At 35.6% G+C, this 18,802-nt stretch overlaps 2 protein-coding genes across 2 annotated transcripts in view; one reads left to right on the top strand and one right to left on the bottom strand.

Annotated features, from left to right (window-relative positions):
• The window catches only part of LOC129882482 (uncharacterized), a 30,737-nt gene extending 12,159 nt beyond the window's left edge, over positions 1-18,578 (bottom strand). Inside the window, exons 1-5 of the mRNA XM_055956781.1 lie at positions 18,319-18,578; positions 18,127-18,189; positions 17,928-17,983; positions 9,641-9,734; positions 9,430-9,490 (exon numbers count right to left, since the gene is read on the bottom strand). Coding sequence (XP_055812756.1) covers positions 9,430-9,490; positions 9,641-9,734; positions 17,928-17,983; positions 18,127-18,189; positions 18,319-18,444 — 400 coding nt within the window. The 5' untranslated portion in view covers positions 18,445-18,578. The remainder of the gene's footprint in view (positions 1-9,429; positions 9,491-9,640; positions 9,735-17,927; positions 17,984-18,126; positions 18,190-18,318) is intronic.
• Positions 4,305-6,283, top strand: LOC129882481 (uncharacterized). Its single transcript, XM_055956780.1, has 2 exons — positions 4,305-6,015; positions 6,096-6,283. Exons 1-2 carry the CDS (start codon positions 5,370-5,372, stop codon positions 6,245-6,247), a joined length of 798 nt encoding a protein of 265 aa, XP_055812755.1. The 5' UTR covers positions 4,305-5,369; the 3' UTR covers positions 6,248-6,283.
• Positions 18,579-18,802: the final 224 nt, after the last annotated feature.

Here is an 18,802-nt window from a genome sequence, read left to right on the forward strand (position 1 = left end):
GGAAGTGTGCAAGTAATCCAAAAAAGGGAAGGAAGGTACTTCTTAATAATTCCTATTTCTTTTTGGTAACTGTGAAATATTATTACCAGTAACATTCAACATAATTCCTATTTCTATATACACAATTATAAGGATTCTAAAACTTTCCTAATCTTGTCATATGAATAATTTCCTCATTATTAGCACTCCTGAAGTGAGAGCTTACATATTGTATGCTCCTATTTTGCCAAAAATATATGCAATTCTGGAACCATGAAGTAATTCTGTAAGATATCTGCTATTTGTTGTTGTAACTGCTAATTGATCATTTGAGTTGATGAAACCTGTCACAGTGCACCTAGATTCGACCTTTTGTCGAATAAAATGACAATCTTCTTTCTTTCATAAAACAAAGAATTTGAAGCAATATATATTGCAGCAATGACTCCATGCAAAAGAATGAAAAAAAGAAAAGATGTCAGGAATGACTAACTTAATTATTCCCTCAAAGCATGTTGGGGTATAAATAATATTATCCACAAGTAATCTTAAAAGGGAAAGCAAAAGTAATTCATATTTCTAATTACACAACCATAAGGACTCTAAATGCCTGTTTGATGCTTCTTCAAAGCCAAAAATGCTTTTTTTAGAGTTGAGGTGTTGGGACAAGCTTTAGGATGAGAAAAAGTGTTTTTGAGTAGAAGCAGAAGTTGTTTTTGAGAAGCGGAAAAAAGTGGTTTCTCAAGTACTTTTGGAAAAGCACTTTGGAAAAAATATACAGAGAAGCGCTTTTTAAAAGCTTGGACAAATACTAATTGTTGCTCAAAAGTGCTTTCTTCATTGATTAGCCAAACACAAATTGCTTTAAACCAAAAGTACTTTTGAAACAAAAAACGCTTCTCAAAATAAGTTGATTTTAGAAGCTCGGTCAAACAGACTATAAATCTTTCTAATCTATACTATATTAAAAGCATGAAGGTCCTTAGAAATGTTGTTTGAATTTTTTTTCCTTCATTAAAAGACTTTGCTTTAGACAAAATCGTCTTTTCACCATTTTCCTTCAATTATTATATCATTATTTTAATGATATTAAATATTGACTATAATAAACATAATAAAAATTAAATAGAGGACATTTTCTTATTATGGTTAAATTCTTACACAGAAAATCTTTTTTCAACTAAAATAAACTTGACCCAAAAAAAAAATCTCATGGCTTAGGAATACCAAAAAAAAAAAAGACCCAAAAAATTTGTGCACTTAAAACTTCATTTAGATTTAGGAGTCTTTATTATTTTACTATATATAATTTAAACAATAGATAAAATTGTCATTTATTATTTTCTTCAAATTATTATTTAATTATTTTTATAATATTTAGTATTAGCAAATCAACTAAGATTTTAATTTGAGAAAATAAAAAACTTCTTTGAAGTGTGTTCGGAAAGAATTAGGATTTGCACCATTTGAATTTCCAATCCTATAGGAGATGAACTATAGTTAGTTACCATTATCAAAAAAAGGAGATGAACTATAGCTTACGTACTACACATGAATATGAATCTCTTCATCAATATGGAGTCCTATTTTGATTAGTAGTGAAGTTGTATCTTTTTCCAATGAAAACTCTCATCATGTGGTGTCTATAAAAGCTAAGTTAAGAGTTAAAATTTTCATCAATCCGCTAACCGTAGGTAGTTATTAGGGGTGGGCATAAAATACCGAAAACCGAATTACCGAACCGAACCAGCTATTTCGGTATTTCGGTATTCGGTATTCGGTACTTCGGTTCGGTATTTGGTATCGAAATTTAACATTTCGGTATTTCGGTTTCGGTTTCGGTATTTATAATTTTCCCGTTCGGTATTCGGTATTTACCGAGTACCGAAATTATTTCTATTGGGCCTCCTAAAAAATGTCTTTTAAACATAAAAGGCTATAGGCCCATTCCTATAATTTAACTATTAAAGTTCAGCCCAATTGTCTAACATACCCTAAGTCCCTAAAAACCTAATTAACCTATTCAGATTTCATTTCAATATTCACCCCTATACTTCACGACTTCAATCTTCAGTTCTGAGTTCAGTTCACCGCTTCAGTCTTCACGCCGCCTTCAGCTTCACGCCTTCACCACTTCACGCCGCCATCAAATATATCTATACACCACGATTTCTGACTTGTGTTAACTGAAATCTGCAGCGACACGAATCACGTGTTCTCACCGTGTGCCGATGCAAAAGTACAGAGATCGGATGGATTCAGCTTTGGAATAGCATTTTCTTCAAGAACAACATTCTTCGTCAACAACTCAGTTCAATTGTCTCCTTGTGATAAGAGGCTCTCTTTCGTCGCAAAATTCTCAACTTGCTGTGTTCAGACCTAAAGTCGATGAGATCTCTCTTCTTACAATTAACACTTCCAGTTTCTTCCCTGTATGATCTTAAACCAATTTTGACTTTGTGTTTGTTCTCCCGCTTATATTTGAGTTATACTGCTAATTGTTTGTTTAAGGCTGAAAATTGAGATTTTCTTTTTGTTTACTCGAAGAAATATGGTGTAATGGGGTTAGATCTGAAATAGGTTTGTTCTGATTTTAGGTTTGGTTGAGATTTTTGGTTTTGGGGTGGGGGGGGGGCTAAGGACGAATGCAAAGGGTATAAGGCTGAAAGTTGAAGTTTTTATTGATTAATTGGGGAAATATGGTCAAGTGGGGTTAGATTTGAAATTGGGTTGTTTTGTTTTATGTTTAGTTTGGGTGGGGTGGGGGTGGAAGCCAAGTGAAAATGAAAATGGTTGGAATTGTTCTTGATTTTGACCCTTGATTATGTCTTTTGAAGATAGCCACAGTTATTTGGACATTGTGATTCTGCATATTATTTGTGTGGTTTGAATGATTGTTAATTCATGTCTTATAACATTTGTAATCTCTTTTATGTTTAGATGGAAGATGAACATATCTTTTATTGTTGCTAATGTGAATATGATGTACTAACATATTCCGTGTGGACTTCGACTTCAATATGGAATTACCGAATACCGTACCGAACCGAATTTTGATTTACCGATTACCGAATTACCGAACCGAAGTTTGAAAGTTCGGTATTTGGTATATATTTTGAATTACCGATTACCGAATTATCGAACCCAAACTTTGAAAATACCGAACCGAATACCGAATGCCCAGCCCTAGTAGTTATGGTATCATTTATTCTCTTTGTGCATATATGATTTTCACTTAAAGAAGTTTTTTCTTCTATTACAACTTCAGATTGTTATTAGGATAAATACAATTAGAGTTTCAATTCGAGAATCATCGTCTGCACCCTTGACACCATATATACTTCGAGGAGGTTTGAAACATGTGATCATAGACTTTTGCAATATTTTGCCCATTTTGCTAAATTATGTATAAGTGCAAATAATAAGGCCTTATCAGAACAATATTGATTACTTTTAGGAACTTAAATTTTTTCTTTGGTATTTATTTTGTAACTCAAATATATTATTTAGTAATATTTACATAATTTTTCAAAATTGTGTACTTAATGATATGGGTTACACACTTAATAATTTATCAAAGCACGTACACTAAACTACAGTGTTGTGAAGTTCTATCCAGCCAGCAGTGCAGTTCTGCGCAGCTGCTGGTATGTTTTGGCCCTTTTTTTTTTGATTTGGGTTCTCAGTGACCTCTGTTTTGTTAAGCTATGCTCTGTTTTTTTATATCTGTATCATGATTTTCTTTTTCTCATAAATCATTTTATCATATAATATTAATTAATTTGTTGAGCTGAAAAATTTGGTTGAATTTTTTATAGTGATTTTATTACACAAAACAAGGGCTGCTTTATTACACAAAACAAGGGTTGCTTTATTACCCACTGCAGCTGCTTTATTTTTTTTAATACTGCTGCAACTGTTTTATTAGGCTAGTGGGCTGGTGATATGAAGTGGAGAATGGTTATTGGATGTTTAATTAACTGCATAAAGGAAATTTATCAAAAAGTAGAGCACATAGACCACTTTCATGGCCAATTTTTGACTTAAAACCCACTGCAGCAGGCCAGCAGCTTTATTATTTTTTTTAAAATTTTGCTCAGCTGCTCTATTACTGCTTTATTAATTTTGCTGCCATCTGTCAACTGCTCTATTATTGTTTTGACAATTTGACTTGTGTGACTGAATTATTATTCTATTTTTTCTTTGTAGTAAGTTGTATTTTCTTAATGGCACAAAAAAAGGATCCAACTTGGGCATATGGAATTGCCATGGGAAGTAACACAAAAATCAAATGTATTTTTTGTGATGACATATAATGGCGGAATATTTCGCCACAAGAAACATCTTATTGGTGGTTATAAAGATGTTAAAGTGTGTCCAAAGGTCCCAAATAGTGTGAAGGAGGAAATAAAGGAGTATTTTACGAAAAAAAATGAATTTAAAACTCAAATGAATCCTGAAGCATCCATGGTTAATCTTGTTGATAATGATGAAATGGATGATGAAGTTGAAGTGAATATGCCAATGGGACCTCCCTCAAAAAAGAAACCTTCAACTAGTGAAAGTGGGTCATCCACCGCTATCAATGTCAAAGGTCCTCTTAATCTCTATTTCTCGCAAAAACCAAATGAAGAGAAAAGGTGGACCTATTGATCTAGAGGCTTCTAGCAAGATTTTACGGGATCGTGCTGTATCTGCTTTTGCTAGATGGATGTATGATGCAGGATTGCCTTTCAATTGTGTTAACTACACCGAAAGTTTTGGTAAATTCATTGAGGCCGTAGGCCAATATGGCCCTGGAATGAAGCCCCCTACCTATCATGAGGTAAAAGTTCCTTGTTTAAAAAAAGAGGTGGAAAAGACAAACAAAATTGTAGAAGATCATAAGGTTCAATGGAAAACGTATGGTTGTTCCATTATGATGGATAAATATGGACAGCAAGGAATGGGAAAATGATCATCAATGTTTTGGTGAATTCTCCAAAAGGGAGTGTGTTCCTTGAATCTCATGATGCTAGTGACTCTTCTACTGATTCAAATAAGATGTTTAACTTGTTTGAGAAGACTATCTTGAAAATAGGCAAGGAAAATATGGTACAAGTTGTGAACGATAACGCAAGTGAGAACAAAAAAGCGGGTGACATGTTGAAGGGAGTGTTCCCGCATATTTTCTGGTCTCCTTGTGCTGCTCATTGTATCAACTTGATGTTTGGTGACATTTTCAAAGAGGCCCCATATTCTACAGATGAACTTGAATCTTGATATTTAATGTTCTTTTTTAATCTTCATGTTAGTTTTCTTACTTATTAACTATTAAATTGTTTTGAATAGTTTTTGGTAAGGCTGTTAAGATACATTCTTATATCAGTCAAAGGACACTGTTGTTGAATATGATGAGGAGATACACAAAGCAAAGAAACTTGGTAAAACCTGCTAAGACAAGATTCGCAACAGCTTTTTTGACATTGCATAGTTTTTATATGCAAAAGAAAAATCAGAGAACCTTGTTTATGTCCACTGAATGGAATGAGAGTGTCTATGCAAAGGAAACTCTTGGGAAAGAAGTTGCGAGACACATCATCAGTCCATATTTTTGGAATGACACTGTTCAAGCACTTAGAGTTGGTGGTCCTTTAATTAATGTACTTCGTATGGTGGATGGGGAGAAAAAACCACCAATGGGCTACATTTATGAAGCCATGGATAGGGCCAAAGAAAGTATTGAAAAGGCATTCAATTATGATGACAGGAAATATATGAATGTTTTCAAAATCATTGATGCAAGGTGGACGGATCAACTTCATCAACCTTTACATGCAGCTGGACATATTTTGAACCCGGGGCTCTATTATAAAAATAATGAGATGAAGACTTTAACTGAAGAAGTGTGGTTGGGATATCATGCATGTGTTGAGAGGATGATCCTAGATAAAACTTTGCAAGACAAAATAGGGGATGAGCTTGGTGTGTACATGAAAGCTGATGGGCTACTTGGAATTGAGTCGGCCATTAGAGCTAGAACCTTAAGGTCACCAGGTGAGCATTTCAACATTTAACTATTAGAGCTTTAACTTTTAAGTTATTACATATTAACTTTTAAAATAATTCTTCTACAGTTGAATGGTGGATGCAATATGGTCATAATGTCCCAAACTTGCAACAATTTGATATTAGAGTGCAAAGTTTAACTTGTAGCTCATCCGGTTGCGAGAGAAATTGGAGCGTGTATGAACATGTGAGAACCTATATTACGTTATTACTAAATTAAATGGTATCTTAGTTGTCCAAAGTCCTCCCATTAATTACTTTCTACATATTCTATGCAGATTCATACAAAAAAGAGAAACAGACTTGAGTTAAAACGCCTGAGTGATCTAGTGTTCATCAAATATAATAGAACATTGGTGCGTCGCTACAATGCTCGCAATACCATTGATCCAATTTTATTGGATAATATTGATGATGCAAATGAATGGTTAACTGGAGCACCCCAAAATCATGAAGATGAAGAAGTATATGAAGGAGAAGGTCTCACTTATGGTGAAGTTGCTACGGCTAGTGGTGTGGAGGAGAATATTTATGGTTTTAGGGGGAGTACTTTAAGGGGCAAGGAAAAAAGAGTAGCTACAGGTTCAAGTTCATGTTCAAAATCAAATAGAAGTAGAACTCTTGTTGATGAGTCCTCCGATGAGGAAGAAGATGAGGACCAAGTAGAAGTAGAACCCTTGTTGATGGCACTTCAAGAGTTTAAGGATCTTGTTGAAGAATAGGATTTTGCTCTCTTTGTGATTTGGTTATGCATTTGCTTTATATGTTGTTACTTATGAGGATTATTGACTATCTAGTTACTTTTTAATCTAAGTCTTTTGAGTTCTTGATTATTTATCTATGCATATTTTATATTTTATATTTTATATTTTTATACTAAATAGCGCTTTTTCTGAAAAAAGCATGCGCTTCGCTTCACGCTTCTGTGAAGCGAGCCCCCGTCGCTTTTTTCCGCTTCTCGCTTCTCAAAACACTGCTAAACTAGTATATATTATAAGTAGTGGTGGCAAAATGAGCCATATTTTGGTAACCGGCCCATATTTTAATGGGTTGGGTGAGTGATTTTTTATATGGGTAAAATATAAGTAAATTATATGCTAGCCAAAAATGAGTTAAGTTTCCAACTTTTATTCATTCAAAATTTATGATATAACCAAAAATGTTGTAATTTCCCTTCCTTCTTATGTTCTTCATTAAAACTAATTATTCTCCTTTATAATTTTTAAAAAAAAAAAATTGAAAAGTTGAATATTATAAAAACAAAGGGAAAAGGCATAAATTCCCCCTGAAGTTGTACCGAAAAGTCATTTACACACTTAAACTATCATGGCGACCTATTACACACCTAAACTACCTAAAAGTGTAACTGACTTTTCGATATAATTTTTTTTTATAAACGACCTTACCCAAGGATCTCACCCCTCGTGGCGGTCAGGTGTTGAGCCACACCCCCCCAAGCCTTATCATAAATAAAACAGAAAAATACAAAGAGGGGGACATAAACCTAACTTCCGATCCTATGGTGGTTCATAAGTCGATCTTCCTACTAAGGGCAGCGGACTCATCCCCGATACTAGCAAATGAAACCTAGAAACTATGCACCTAAAGGAGAGGACTCCTCTCGATACAAAGAGACTAGGAAAGCATAAATAAGGGAGACTCTCCCTTTACATCATAAAGGAAAAATCTAAACAAAAAATCGGGGGTGAATCTCATAAAGGCTATAATTATAAACAAGAATAGCCAGAACGAGGAGCACCAAGTAACCCAAACAAAAACCGGATGAGAACTGCATACACTGCAACTGGTGTTCAATCCAAGGAAGCAACACAAATAGGAGATCATGGAGGCTTCTTAATTCGGTACAACTTCAGGGGGAATTTATGCCTTTTCTCTAAAAAAAATTGAAAAGGTAAAGTCTTTGCCCCTCGAAGTTGGATCTCGGTTCGAAAGTCGGTTCCAGATCTGGAGTCAGGATTGAGTTCCAAATCAAGTATCGAGATCAAATTTTGAATTTGTCATTGAGGTCGGGTGTCGGGGTCAAATCTTGATTTGAAAGTTGGGTCCGGGATCAGGTGCCAAGATTGGATCCTATATCAGGTGTCGGGATTGAATCCTGATTCAAAATTCGAGTCCCAAATCAGTCATCAGGGTTGAGTATCGGTGTCGGGGTTAGTTCGGGTCCAATTCGAATGTCTGATTTCAGATCAAGAGTCGAGGTCAGGTCCTAGATCAGGTGTCGAATTTTAATTTGGATCGATCATCGAGATCGGATGATAGATTCTAATTCTAATTTGGAAGTTGGGTCTCGGGTTGGATGTCAGAGTTGGCACCCGATTTAGGTATTAGGATCGAATTTCGATTCGGATGTCGGGTCCCAAGTCGAGGGCCGGATCTCGAGTCCGAAGTCGGGGGTCAGGTCCTGGGTCTGGTTCGGAGTCGGGTCACAATTTAAAAGTCGGGTCCCGCATCGGTATCAGGTTTAATTTTATGATACAATAAAATTAAATAAAATATTTTCAACATTTTTCATCTAAAAAAGACAAATATTTTTTCCATATTGAATTTTAGAGTAGAGTACTATTTACTCATGAAAACATGGGTAAATATGGGTAACAACCCATTTTTACCCATATAAAATATTGGCGGTTGAATTATTACTCATTTTATGTTGACCCATTTTCAATCCGTCCAAATTTGGCCCAACCCGCCCATTTGCCATCACTAGTTATAACGAATAAGATCTTGACATATTAATAATTTCATAATTCTTAACAATCTTAAACAACTCAACTGCACGCAAGTAGGAGATACAAGCCAAAACATTTCACACGATAAAGGAACACCTTAAGGTCAAATTTCTGCTCACTTATAGAGCCACCAAATACCATGATGAAAAAGTTTATGTTATTATGTTGGGTGTATGAAAAGAAGGGTAACATTTGCACTGTCAAACGATAAGAATGATAGCATTTGCATTGTCAACAAAAGTTGAGCAACGTAACTTAAGTTGCACATAATATACTCTAGTGTTATAGGACCGACTTTTTTTGAATTTTCAGTTTGCTCATTTCTTAAACAAAAAAAACAACCTTATCTATAATATGTGGTACTTTTACAATAAACAAGAATCACACACTTGTCAAGAAACCAGTTGATCAGATAAGAGTGAAATAATCTACCAAAATTATAATGCGTAAGACTTTTTCATCAAGCATAACAAAGAAGTCTGTCTTTTTCATCTTATTCTAATAATTCTCATCCATGTGTTTAGTACGCATCATTGTACTCGGGGATGGAGCTGGGAACAGAAAGAGACTGCATTTACTTATATTACTAGCAAATTGTATTGCACTTTTCTATCGGCATGCTACAAAGAATTTGAGATGAAAGAACACATACAGTGATGAGGCATATCAATGACCTTGGCAGTGACACCAAGCAAATCACCTCCAGAATACCTCTGTAATAAATGAAAGATCCATATAGTGCAGACAATACTAGGGGAAACATGGAAGTAAATAAGGGGGTAAAGGGGTAAATAAAAGGTCAAGATGATTGCAAGAAAACATATGAGCTAAGACCTACTTTTCTACTCAAATACAGGCCTTACCAAATGTACATCAATCATCGGAACCTCAGAACTCTTCCGATTGATTACAAACAGCCATGGCACGTGATATTTTTCTCTTCCAACTTGGAATGATCTGCAGTAAGTAGTCACACACTTCCAGAAGTTGTTAGTGGCCAGAATACCAATGAGAATGGGGAATTGGATAAACGCAGAAATTAAACAGGAGATGTAGCATCACAAAATTACAAAATAGATAGTGACATTAGACCACACAAAGTCGAAACTGACTCCACATTCATTGGAATAAGAAATTAGTAATTCAGTTGACCATTTCAGAAGATAGTGAAAATAAAAAATCATTAAGTGCTTCTATTAGATCTACGAAAAAGTTCATAACCTCTACAGTTTAGTACTACCAGGGGGGTAAAGTGTGGATAAGATTGGAAGGGGTTAACCTTTTAGCAGTAAAAGAAACCATGTAAAGATAGCAAAAACATCGTATTTGTTCACTGTGAATATGATGAAAGACCTGATGGAGCCCAATTACTAACTCACACTAAAGCCAGCACGAACCGTGAAGCTGGCAAAAGCAATAAAGGACATCGATGAAGTCCATTGTGGAAAATGTATGACGCATAGCTTTGTAAAGGAATCCTGGCTATAACAATGATAAGAGCCTTCAATATCTGATCCTAATCCTATGATGCGTTCATATATGTGGCATAAGGATCGCCATTGATTCTCTCGTTATAGCACAAATACAGGGAAAAATCTCCTAATTGCGAAAGCATTTGTCATGCTAAGTTAAGCTTCTCACTACCTTGAGCACCCAAGGGTGTGGCCTAGTAGTCAATGAAGTGGTTGAGAGCCATGAGGTCTCAAGTTCAAATCTCAATGGAGATAGGTGATTCTTCCCATTTGTCATAGCCTTGGTGGACAGAGTTACTTGAACCTGTTGCTGGTGGGAGGTAGCAGGTATTCCGTGTAATTAATCGAGGTGCGCAAAAGTTGGCCCGGACACCACGGTCATTAAAAAAAAAAAGCTTTTCACTGCCTTGAACACCTCATGCTTACAATCTCACCTTAATATTTGTGGCAACAAACTCAACTTACCATCATGACATCACCTAAATATCAGCAAGTTTTACTTCCGTCATAACAGATGCAGATATCCAACTAATTTATTTCCCATCTTGTATTGATTGTAACAGATATTTGAAGATCTAGTTTAAATAGTCCACATGATATAACAACCCTAAGGAATATAGTTGTTGAGTTGTCAACAAATATCTACTATGCAGCTGGAGACCTTACAAGGCACATCTTCTTGGAGTTTGTAGTCTTTCCTTTAGGACCTTTTTCCTGCTATATAGAGGGATCCCTTCTATATTAGTAAGATTAGATTCACCCTGGGAAGAGCCTACATACAAAAACATGCCTCGTCACTGGATCATTATGATCTTTTCAGAAACGGATAGATAAAGCCTCTTCCAATTAGCTAAAAGTATATAACTGCCTAATAAAAATGGCCATTCTCTTTTTTTTTTAGAATTAATAAAAATGGCCATTCTCTTACCAGTTTCCATAAAAAATGGCCATTCTCAAACATAGAACCACGTGACCTATTCTGGTAATTTTCTGTCTGCAAGTGCATAAAAATTTACAGGAATAGGATATCATAGGGGTGGTCTTAAACTTTTGTCCCAGCTTAGCAAAATCTTTAAGAAATGCCTCAACTTAAAAATATTTGCTGGACGAAATTTTTGTTTCCATTCAGGCATTAGTTATAGTTGAAATGTGCGCATTAGATTTCACTATGAGGCGGGGGTTCAGAACATTTCAATAAGCTACAGAGATTGAAGTTAGTATAATGTATTGTCTATTGGGCAGGATTTTTCAGTTTTACTGACTGACTTACTTTTTAAAATTAATCATAATTAAGTTTGATTATATTTTTCCAACAATAATTTAACAACATACATTTTCAGTTTTAAAAAAGCATAGAGTATAATTTAGTGGATTATAAGAATGAACCTTTATAAAGAGGAGGAAAAAGATGTGAACAACAATTGAACAACTTTGCCGCCCAATGCATCATATTTAATCAATTTAACACCATAGGCAGAACGAATAATGCTAAGTCTTGTTTACAATACAGAAACACATGCAACTTTTGTTTATGAGGCAGAACTGTGATCAATTAAGCAGGTTACTATCCCTTACTTGTAAAAAAAATGTGCCTCATAGACAAAATTAATTATGCCCGCATTTTATGTCTAATGGTGACAAAAAATTTGTCAAGCGAATTCTCTTAAGTGCAGGTCATTTCTTTTTTAAAAAGTTATGAAGGGCCATAAGTTCAAGACCACCCCTTATTAGGGTCAATCATGCAAATCACGCAGCAAATGCAAGCAAAAAGAAACTTACCGAAATCTAATTATGAACTTAGCGGAATTTCATCATAATAAGACTAAGGCTTATTTTACAGCCCTGATTGACTTCTTGATTAACAAAGTGTAGCTTCCCATTTTTAGCTCATAACCACATCAACCAATCACCTCACCCTCTTACATAACACTTTAGACCATTTTTCTTTCGTCCCTATAGTATCACATGAACGCCTCACCTCTAAATACTAAAAGTTCCAAGTATAACTATACATTATAGCAACCGTCCACTTATCGTTTACATCCACCTCTGTTGAAACCCAAGTTGAAGCCTTATTTTCTTGGTGCACTATCCTTCGCAGAAACCATCTATGTTTCCGAAAGAACTAACTTAAATCAGACTATGAGATTGGTAACATTTTCACATAAACATCAGCACAAAGTTTGTACTGATAAACAAAATGCATCCCCAGATCGGTAAACTATAAGAGATCCCCTAGACAAAAACTTACAGGGACGATAAAATAAAGTATAGTTTCAAATCATTTACAGGGCAACGTTTACACCAAAATTTAAAAAGTAAATTACAATTTAAGTTATTCTCTGGATGGAATTTATTTGATCCTCAAAACATCTGGAACTTTTTTCCTTCTAAGCCATTCACCAAATGCATGTTGGAATAATTCTTCACCATTTCTGACTGACATCCCCTAACTACACAACAACGTCTTAAAAGATCAATTGTTATCTTTGGCACCCAGCTCATCTCAACCATACTGAAGAACATTTTCCAGAGTTGAGATGTGACAACAGAGTGTAAGAACAAATGGAAATTATCTTCAGCCACCTTTGCAGATAAATAACATCTGGAACTCAGTTGATAACCCCTCTTTCTTAGGTTTTCATACATCAGACAAGCCTTTCCAGCCACTAACCATAACCATACTACCTAAGAGGGTGCATTTACCTTCCAAATCTGTTTCCAAGGCCATCTCCTGCCAATTTGGCTATTCCCGTGAAAATTTTGTAAGCTGATTTGACTAAATTAATTCCTTGTGCTAGTCCCTTCCCATACCAAAGAGTCTTCACAGTCAGTTATAACTTGCACGTAATCAAGTTAGCTCAACAGTTCAGCAACTCCACCCACTTCTCAATCATATACCAATCTTTTGCAACTCGGATTTCAACATTGTTGTCCCCTCACTAATTCTAATTTAGCCTGGGGATTTGTTGTTATTAGGGTAAAAACAGGAAATTGGTCTTTTAGAGGACCATGTCCCATCCAGAATCATCCCAGAAGACAGCTCTTCTACCATTCCTACCTTCATTTCAGCGTACCCCATATGTAGAATTAATCTTCTTGGTACATTATTGGGATCCTTGACCACACCTGTAATTACCTTCCTTCAAAGATCCTGTTGTCACAATTGTATCTCCAGAACTACTTGAATAAAAGACTTCTAACATGCTGCCTGAAGTTTCTGATTCTCAATCTCCAAGCAATGATAGTCTTTCATTTCACCAGGTGGAATGCATCTTTTTTCCTTTTTTTCTTGCCAAATAAAGGTTTTTTTATGAAGGTATTCATCCTACTTTCTGCCTTAACTGATAAGAGGAATAGAGATCGCATATGTTGGTAATGAGTCCAGTAAACCATTCACAAAAATAACTAGATAATGAATTTTACTCTTGGTCAATCTCTTCTCACTCTAGCAGCCCTTCCCCTAACTTTATAGTTTGTTTTTTCCCCCAAAGCTAAATTTATATAGGTAGTTGCAGGCTGCCAATTTCACAGGCCAGATTGTCTGCTTAAATGTGTAGCTGAGGTACATTGATGGGAAAGAGTAAGACTTCTTCTCCAGTTGAGTTGAGACTTCTTCTCCAGTTGATTTGAAGACCAGATATTACTTCAAAAACAGTTAAGATCAACCTAAAGGCCTGATATTGCTCCAAAAACAATAAAAATCAGCCTGCTATGCCTCAATTGATCAACTTAAACATCACACAAAATTAAAGAATCATCAGCATATAACAGATAGCAAGGTATGGAGGTCGTGGATAATGGTAGAAGGTTAGTAGGTAGTTAAGAGTTGTCGTATTACTAGCGTTTTCATGTATTTGGCTGAGTGGTAGTATAGAGCACCGTGTCAGTCGTCGCATTAGCCTATTCATATAGTCTTTGGCTTTTGGTACCTAATATTACCTGGTACTATTGTAGTTCTTACTTTTGATGTCTCACATCATCAGTTGTTTATTGTGTTTGGATAATCACAATATTTTGTTGGTTCACTGGTTAGTTGTTATGTTTTCTACATTGTTTTCTTCTTCTTTGTACTTGGATTTGCTGCACTCGAGCAGGGTCTTTTGGAAACAGTCTCTCTACCTCCACGAGGCAGTGGTAACGTCTACGTACCCTCTACCCTCCCCAAACCCCACTGGGTATGTTGTTGTTGTTGTTGTAACGGCATACAACATATGAGATATATCTAAGTTGCAACTAGTCCTATAGGAGACCTTAAAAACCACTTATCCATCCATTACCTATGTCTTTTCAATCATAAAATTGAGTTCTTCCATTGCTAAAATAAAAAGGGAAGGCGAAAGGACATTTGCTTGTCTGAGACCTCTCTGTGAGGGAAGAATCCTTTATGGGAGCCATTTATAAACACAAAAAATCTAACAAAACTAGTACATAACAAGATCCAATTCAGTATTTACTCCCAAAACCCATATCCTTCATGATTTTGATCAATCAAAATTTCAATCCACATGATCAAATAACTTCTCCAGATCCATTTGTATTCTAGGTGTTTACCCTTCCATCTAGAATCCACACTCTCATTTGCTATCAAAGTTGCATCCCCAATTCGTCTCCCTTTAATGAATGTCATTTTCTACTCATCCACTAGTTGATTTATCACTATCTTAAGACTTTCGATCAGCATCTTGGAAATTATTTCTTTTAGTATTAATGCAATATAAGTTGCATTAATGTTTTTTCTCAAAGAACTCCTTAGAGTAAAAATACCCTAGTATCTTTATGATGTCCTTCATTACTTACCAACACTTGTAAAGAAGCCTTATAGAGTAACCATCTGGCCTTGGTGCCTTGTCAGAAACACATAATTTGATAGAAGCCAACACTTTCTCTTCCTCAAAGGGCTTTTGCATGCATTCAACCTCCTTCCCAGATAGTCTTGGACAATCAGAATAATTGAATTCAGGTCTCCATGTTTTAGTAATAAAAATCATTATAAAACTGCAAAATCTCATCTTCAACAACCTCTCATTCAAAATTCTTTATATGTTGATCTTCAGTTTTTCCAAATTATTTATTTTTTGTGTGAGTTAGCCATTCTTTGAAAAAAAATATATTTTTATCTGGGATAACGGTCAAATTTGACCCTTTCCTATGCAAAAAGGATCAAATTTACCCTCTGTTATATTACTGATACAAAAATACCCCCACCCCAAGATTACTCACATGGCTCAAATAAACCCTTCCACCATTAGGGCTATCCAAGGTGGAAGTCATATCCCACGCAACACTGACATTTAGGTGAGGTGGACACCACACCGCCCCAACTCATTTTACCCCCTTCCTTACACTTCTTCTTCCACCACTAACACCTATTCTCCCTCCACCACCACCATTTTCATTGGTGTCTAACAAATTGTCAATGGGATTAAGTCAAAACCTTTGAAACAATTGAACCCGAAAGAAACTAAAAAGATCAAGGAGAAAAGAAATTCCCTGCCATGTCAAGCCCCTTGAAAAATTCTAAAGGTGATGCTTTCGTGTTCTTTTGGAAAAAGAGATCTGAGCTATTTAGTTGGCAAACAATGTTACTAATGGTAGAATAAAATAGAACCACTTTCCTTTGAAATTTCAGCTGGAATTATCATTCGCTAATAGGTTTTTCTAGACATTATTGTTTTCTTTGTTATTCATGACGACAGGTACAAAAAGATGCAACTGAGTTGTTTTAGCGTTGGTGCCTAAATTACAAAATGGATAAGATTACAAAATTTGGCGCATAAAATGGTGATGGAGGGATAGGAGATGTTAGTGGTGGAAGAACAATTGTAGGGGAGGAACTAAAATGAGTTGTGGCGATGAGGTGACATGTCACATGGTGTCTACCTACCAAACTATAAGTGCCACGACGGCTAGTCAAAAAAACCAATTATACCACCAATAAAGGATTCCTCAAGAAGTTAAGGATTAATTACCTTTTAGAAATTGAACGAATTCGATTTATACATACGTGAGGAAGGTAATCAAAAAAGAAAGAAAATGGGCTCTTCTTTCTTTTATCACTTAGGAGACTTGTTGGATGGAAGTCTCATGCACGGTTTTGAATGAGAGAAAGAAATAAGAAATCCTTTTTCGACTCTGACTATCCCCCTCCAGTCATTGCTTTCCATCTTTGACACCCCTTACGAAGGAGGAGTATATTTGAGACATTTAGGTAATGTCGGGGGTATTTTTGTACCAATAATATAATAGAGGGTAACTTTGATCCCATTTGCATCGTAAAGGTGCAAGTTTGACCCTTTTCCCTTTTTATTCTCCTCCCTCAACTACAATACTCTGAATCTTTGCTCCAAGCAATTTCTTCAAACTTCATCACTTCTTCAAATTCCATCTTGAACCTACTTTGGATACAAGTTCAATCTTTAACCTTTTTGGGGTACAAGTCCCTCCTTAGTGAGGTTTCTTCGTTGTTGTACCTTGTCTAATTTGCGCACCTCCTCCAACAATTTTAATTTTCTATTCTTTGGATTACCATAATTATTTATGATTCCACTCAACTTGACTTCTAAGATGAAGGGCATACTTGTGACCTCAAAAGAATTCCAATACCCTTTAATTATCTCAATGGAACCCTCTGTTTCTGACCACTAATCTCAAACTTGAAATATGATTTCCTTTTTACCAGTCACCTCACTGCATTAATATGGGTAAATGATCAGATCTTAACCTTGGCATTAGTGACTGTTTGATATTGTTGTATTCATCATACCATTGAGTGGAAACTAAGAATATGTCCAGTCTTGATGCAACAATATGATTGTGTAATCTGTACCATGTGTAAATCCATCCTGCCAATGGAAAATCAATCAATTCAAAATCCTCTATGGAATCAGAGAACTACTGCATGGCTGTATTATACCTTTCCCACTCCTTTCATTGTCAGATCTGGTTATATTGGAATCACCACATACAACCTATGACATCTACACCATCCCCTAGAAGCTACTAATTTCCACCATAGATCTTTTCTCTCCCTTATACTGTTAGAGACAATGCTCAAGTGATAAAACATGTAAAATTTTACGAGATAGATGACAATTTGCATGAGAAGTAACTTCAATCAAAATTGCTTTATAACTTCCTTTTTGAGAAAGGTGACAAAAAATTGATATGTAAATAATCATCTAAAATTTAGTCTATAAGGGATCCACAATCTTCACTCCTCTCTTGTGGTATGTCTAGCCATCTGTTTCACCCTTTCCTTGTAAGTTTGGCATAGAGCTTCACAAATGACATCCCAACCTCCTCCCAAGAAATATTAACACTTTTCTATTTGATGCAAATTGGGAAGGAACATAACACCTTATCCTATTACAACATCCTTTCAGCAATGTTTTTCAACGTTACCACAAATTTGCAGCCATGGCCAGAACAAGAGGAATAAAAGCTGCATATCACCATAATAAGTTTCTAAGATATGACAAGCAGGCTGAATTTAACAACAACAAAAAAAGAGGAAACAGTAAATTTTGTGTTTCATATAGCCGACTCCAAGTAGTATCAGATGCACTAACAAGAATGTGCAAGTTGCATCTCACCATGACAAATCTAAGGCATGACAAGTAGATTGAATTTACAAGAAAGTAAGAAAAAGTAGAAGGGTGTCTTTCATGAAGCTCACATCTTGTAAGGATCAGCTCCAGTGTAACCAGTTGGTTTTGGAATCGGTATCAACACCTACATCAACAAAGCCTCATTTAAATTTTAACCCCAGGGAAAAAAACATTAGGAGAAAATGAAAGAAATCAGCGGCAAAATTCCAAAAAGTTACAACCACCATAAGCACAAATTTAAGAAATGTAACGGAAAGTGAAAATTACCTCCCGATTGACCCCGAAAATGGGACAGTGTTTTCCAATCATATCATGCCAAACAGTCCTCGACTGCAAGTAAATCAACCAGATAAACAGGCAACGCAGAAATTAAACTATAAAGCTCGTCTCTTTGTACATATAACATACATATATAAAGAGTATAAAAAAAAGGTGAAAGAGTTAAAGGGTTATACGTACAGAGTGATATTGACCCATTTTGCTCATCGGAACGATGTCACCGGGGCGGTAGGCAACACAAGTGGAAACCATTGAAATCAGCAGAAATACAACAATGAGGGAGTCAACTCCATGGTCAATCCCCATGTTGTAACTACAGACGGATATGGACTCTTCTCTGTGATTCTGAGAACGATTGCTAAAATTCAGGTGAACGATTACCGCCGTCCGCAGTGGTTCTATGTTTCGAGAAAATGAATAAAATGGTCCGTGGGTTTAAAAAATAATCACCCACATATACAGCCCGTTTGGCCAATTTAAAGCCGCTATTCAGTTTTTGAACGTATTTGCCTAACGCTAACTTTAAGCCAGAAAGTTCTTAAATCAGTCAAAAATGAAAAAGTTAGGATTCCTAACTTTTTTTTTTCTAAGTGGTTAAAGTCATTTTCTTTGACCATGGAAATTACTTTTATATCCTTTTATTTTAACTAAATTCCCAAACTAC

This window comes from Solanum dulcamara, chromosome 3, assembly GCF_947179165.1.
Source record: "Solanum dulcamara chromosome 3, daSolDulc1.2, whole genome shotgun sequence".
Taxonomy (NCBI): domain Eukaryota; kingdom Viridiplantae; phylum Streptophyta; class Magnoliopsida; order Solanales; family Solanaceae; genus Solanum; species Solanum dulcamara.

Bases quoted from the DNA above. Each gene is read 5' to 3' on its own strand.
- LOC129882481 (XM_055956780.1), top strand. From the start codon at position 5,370: ATGATGAGGAGATACACAAAGCAAAGAAACTTGGTAAAACCTGCTAAG. The intron at 6,016-6,095 runs GTGAGCATTTCA...ATTCTTCTACAG, and splicing joins TAGAACCTTAAGGTCACCAG to TTGAATGGTGGATGCAATAT.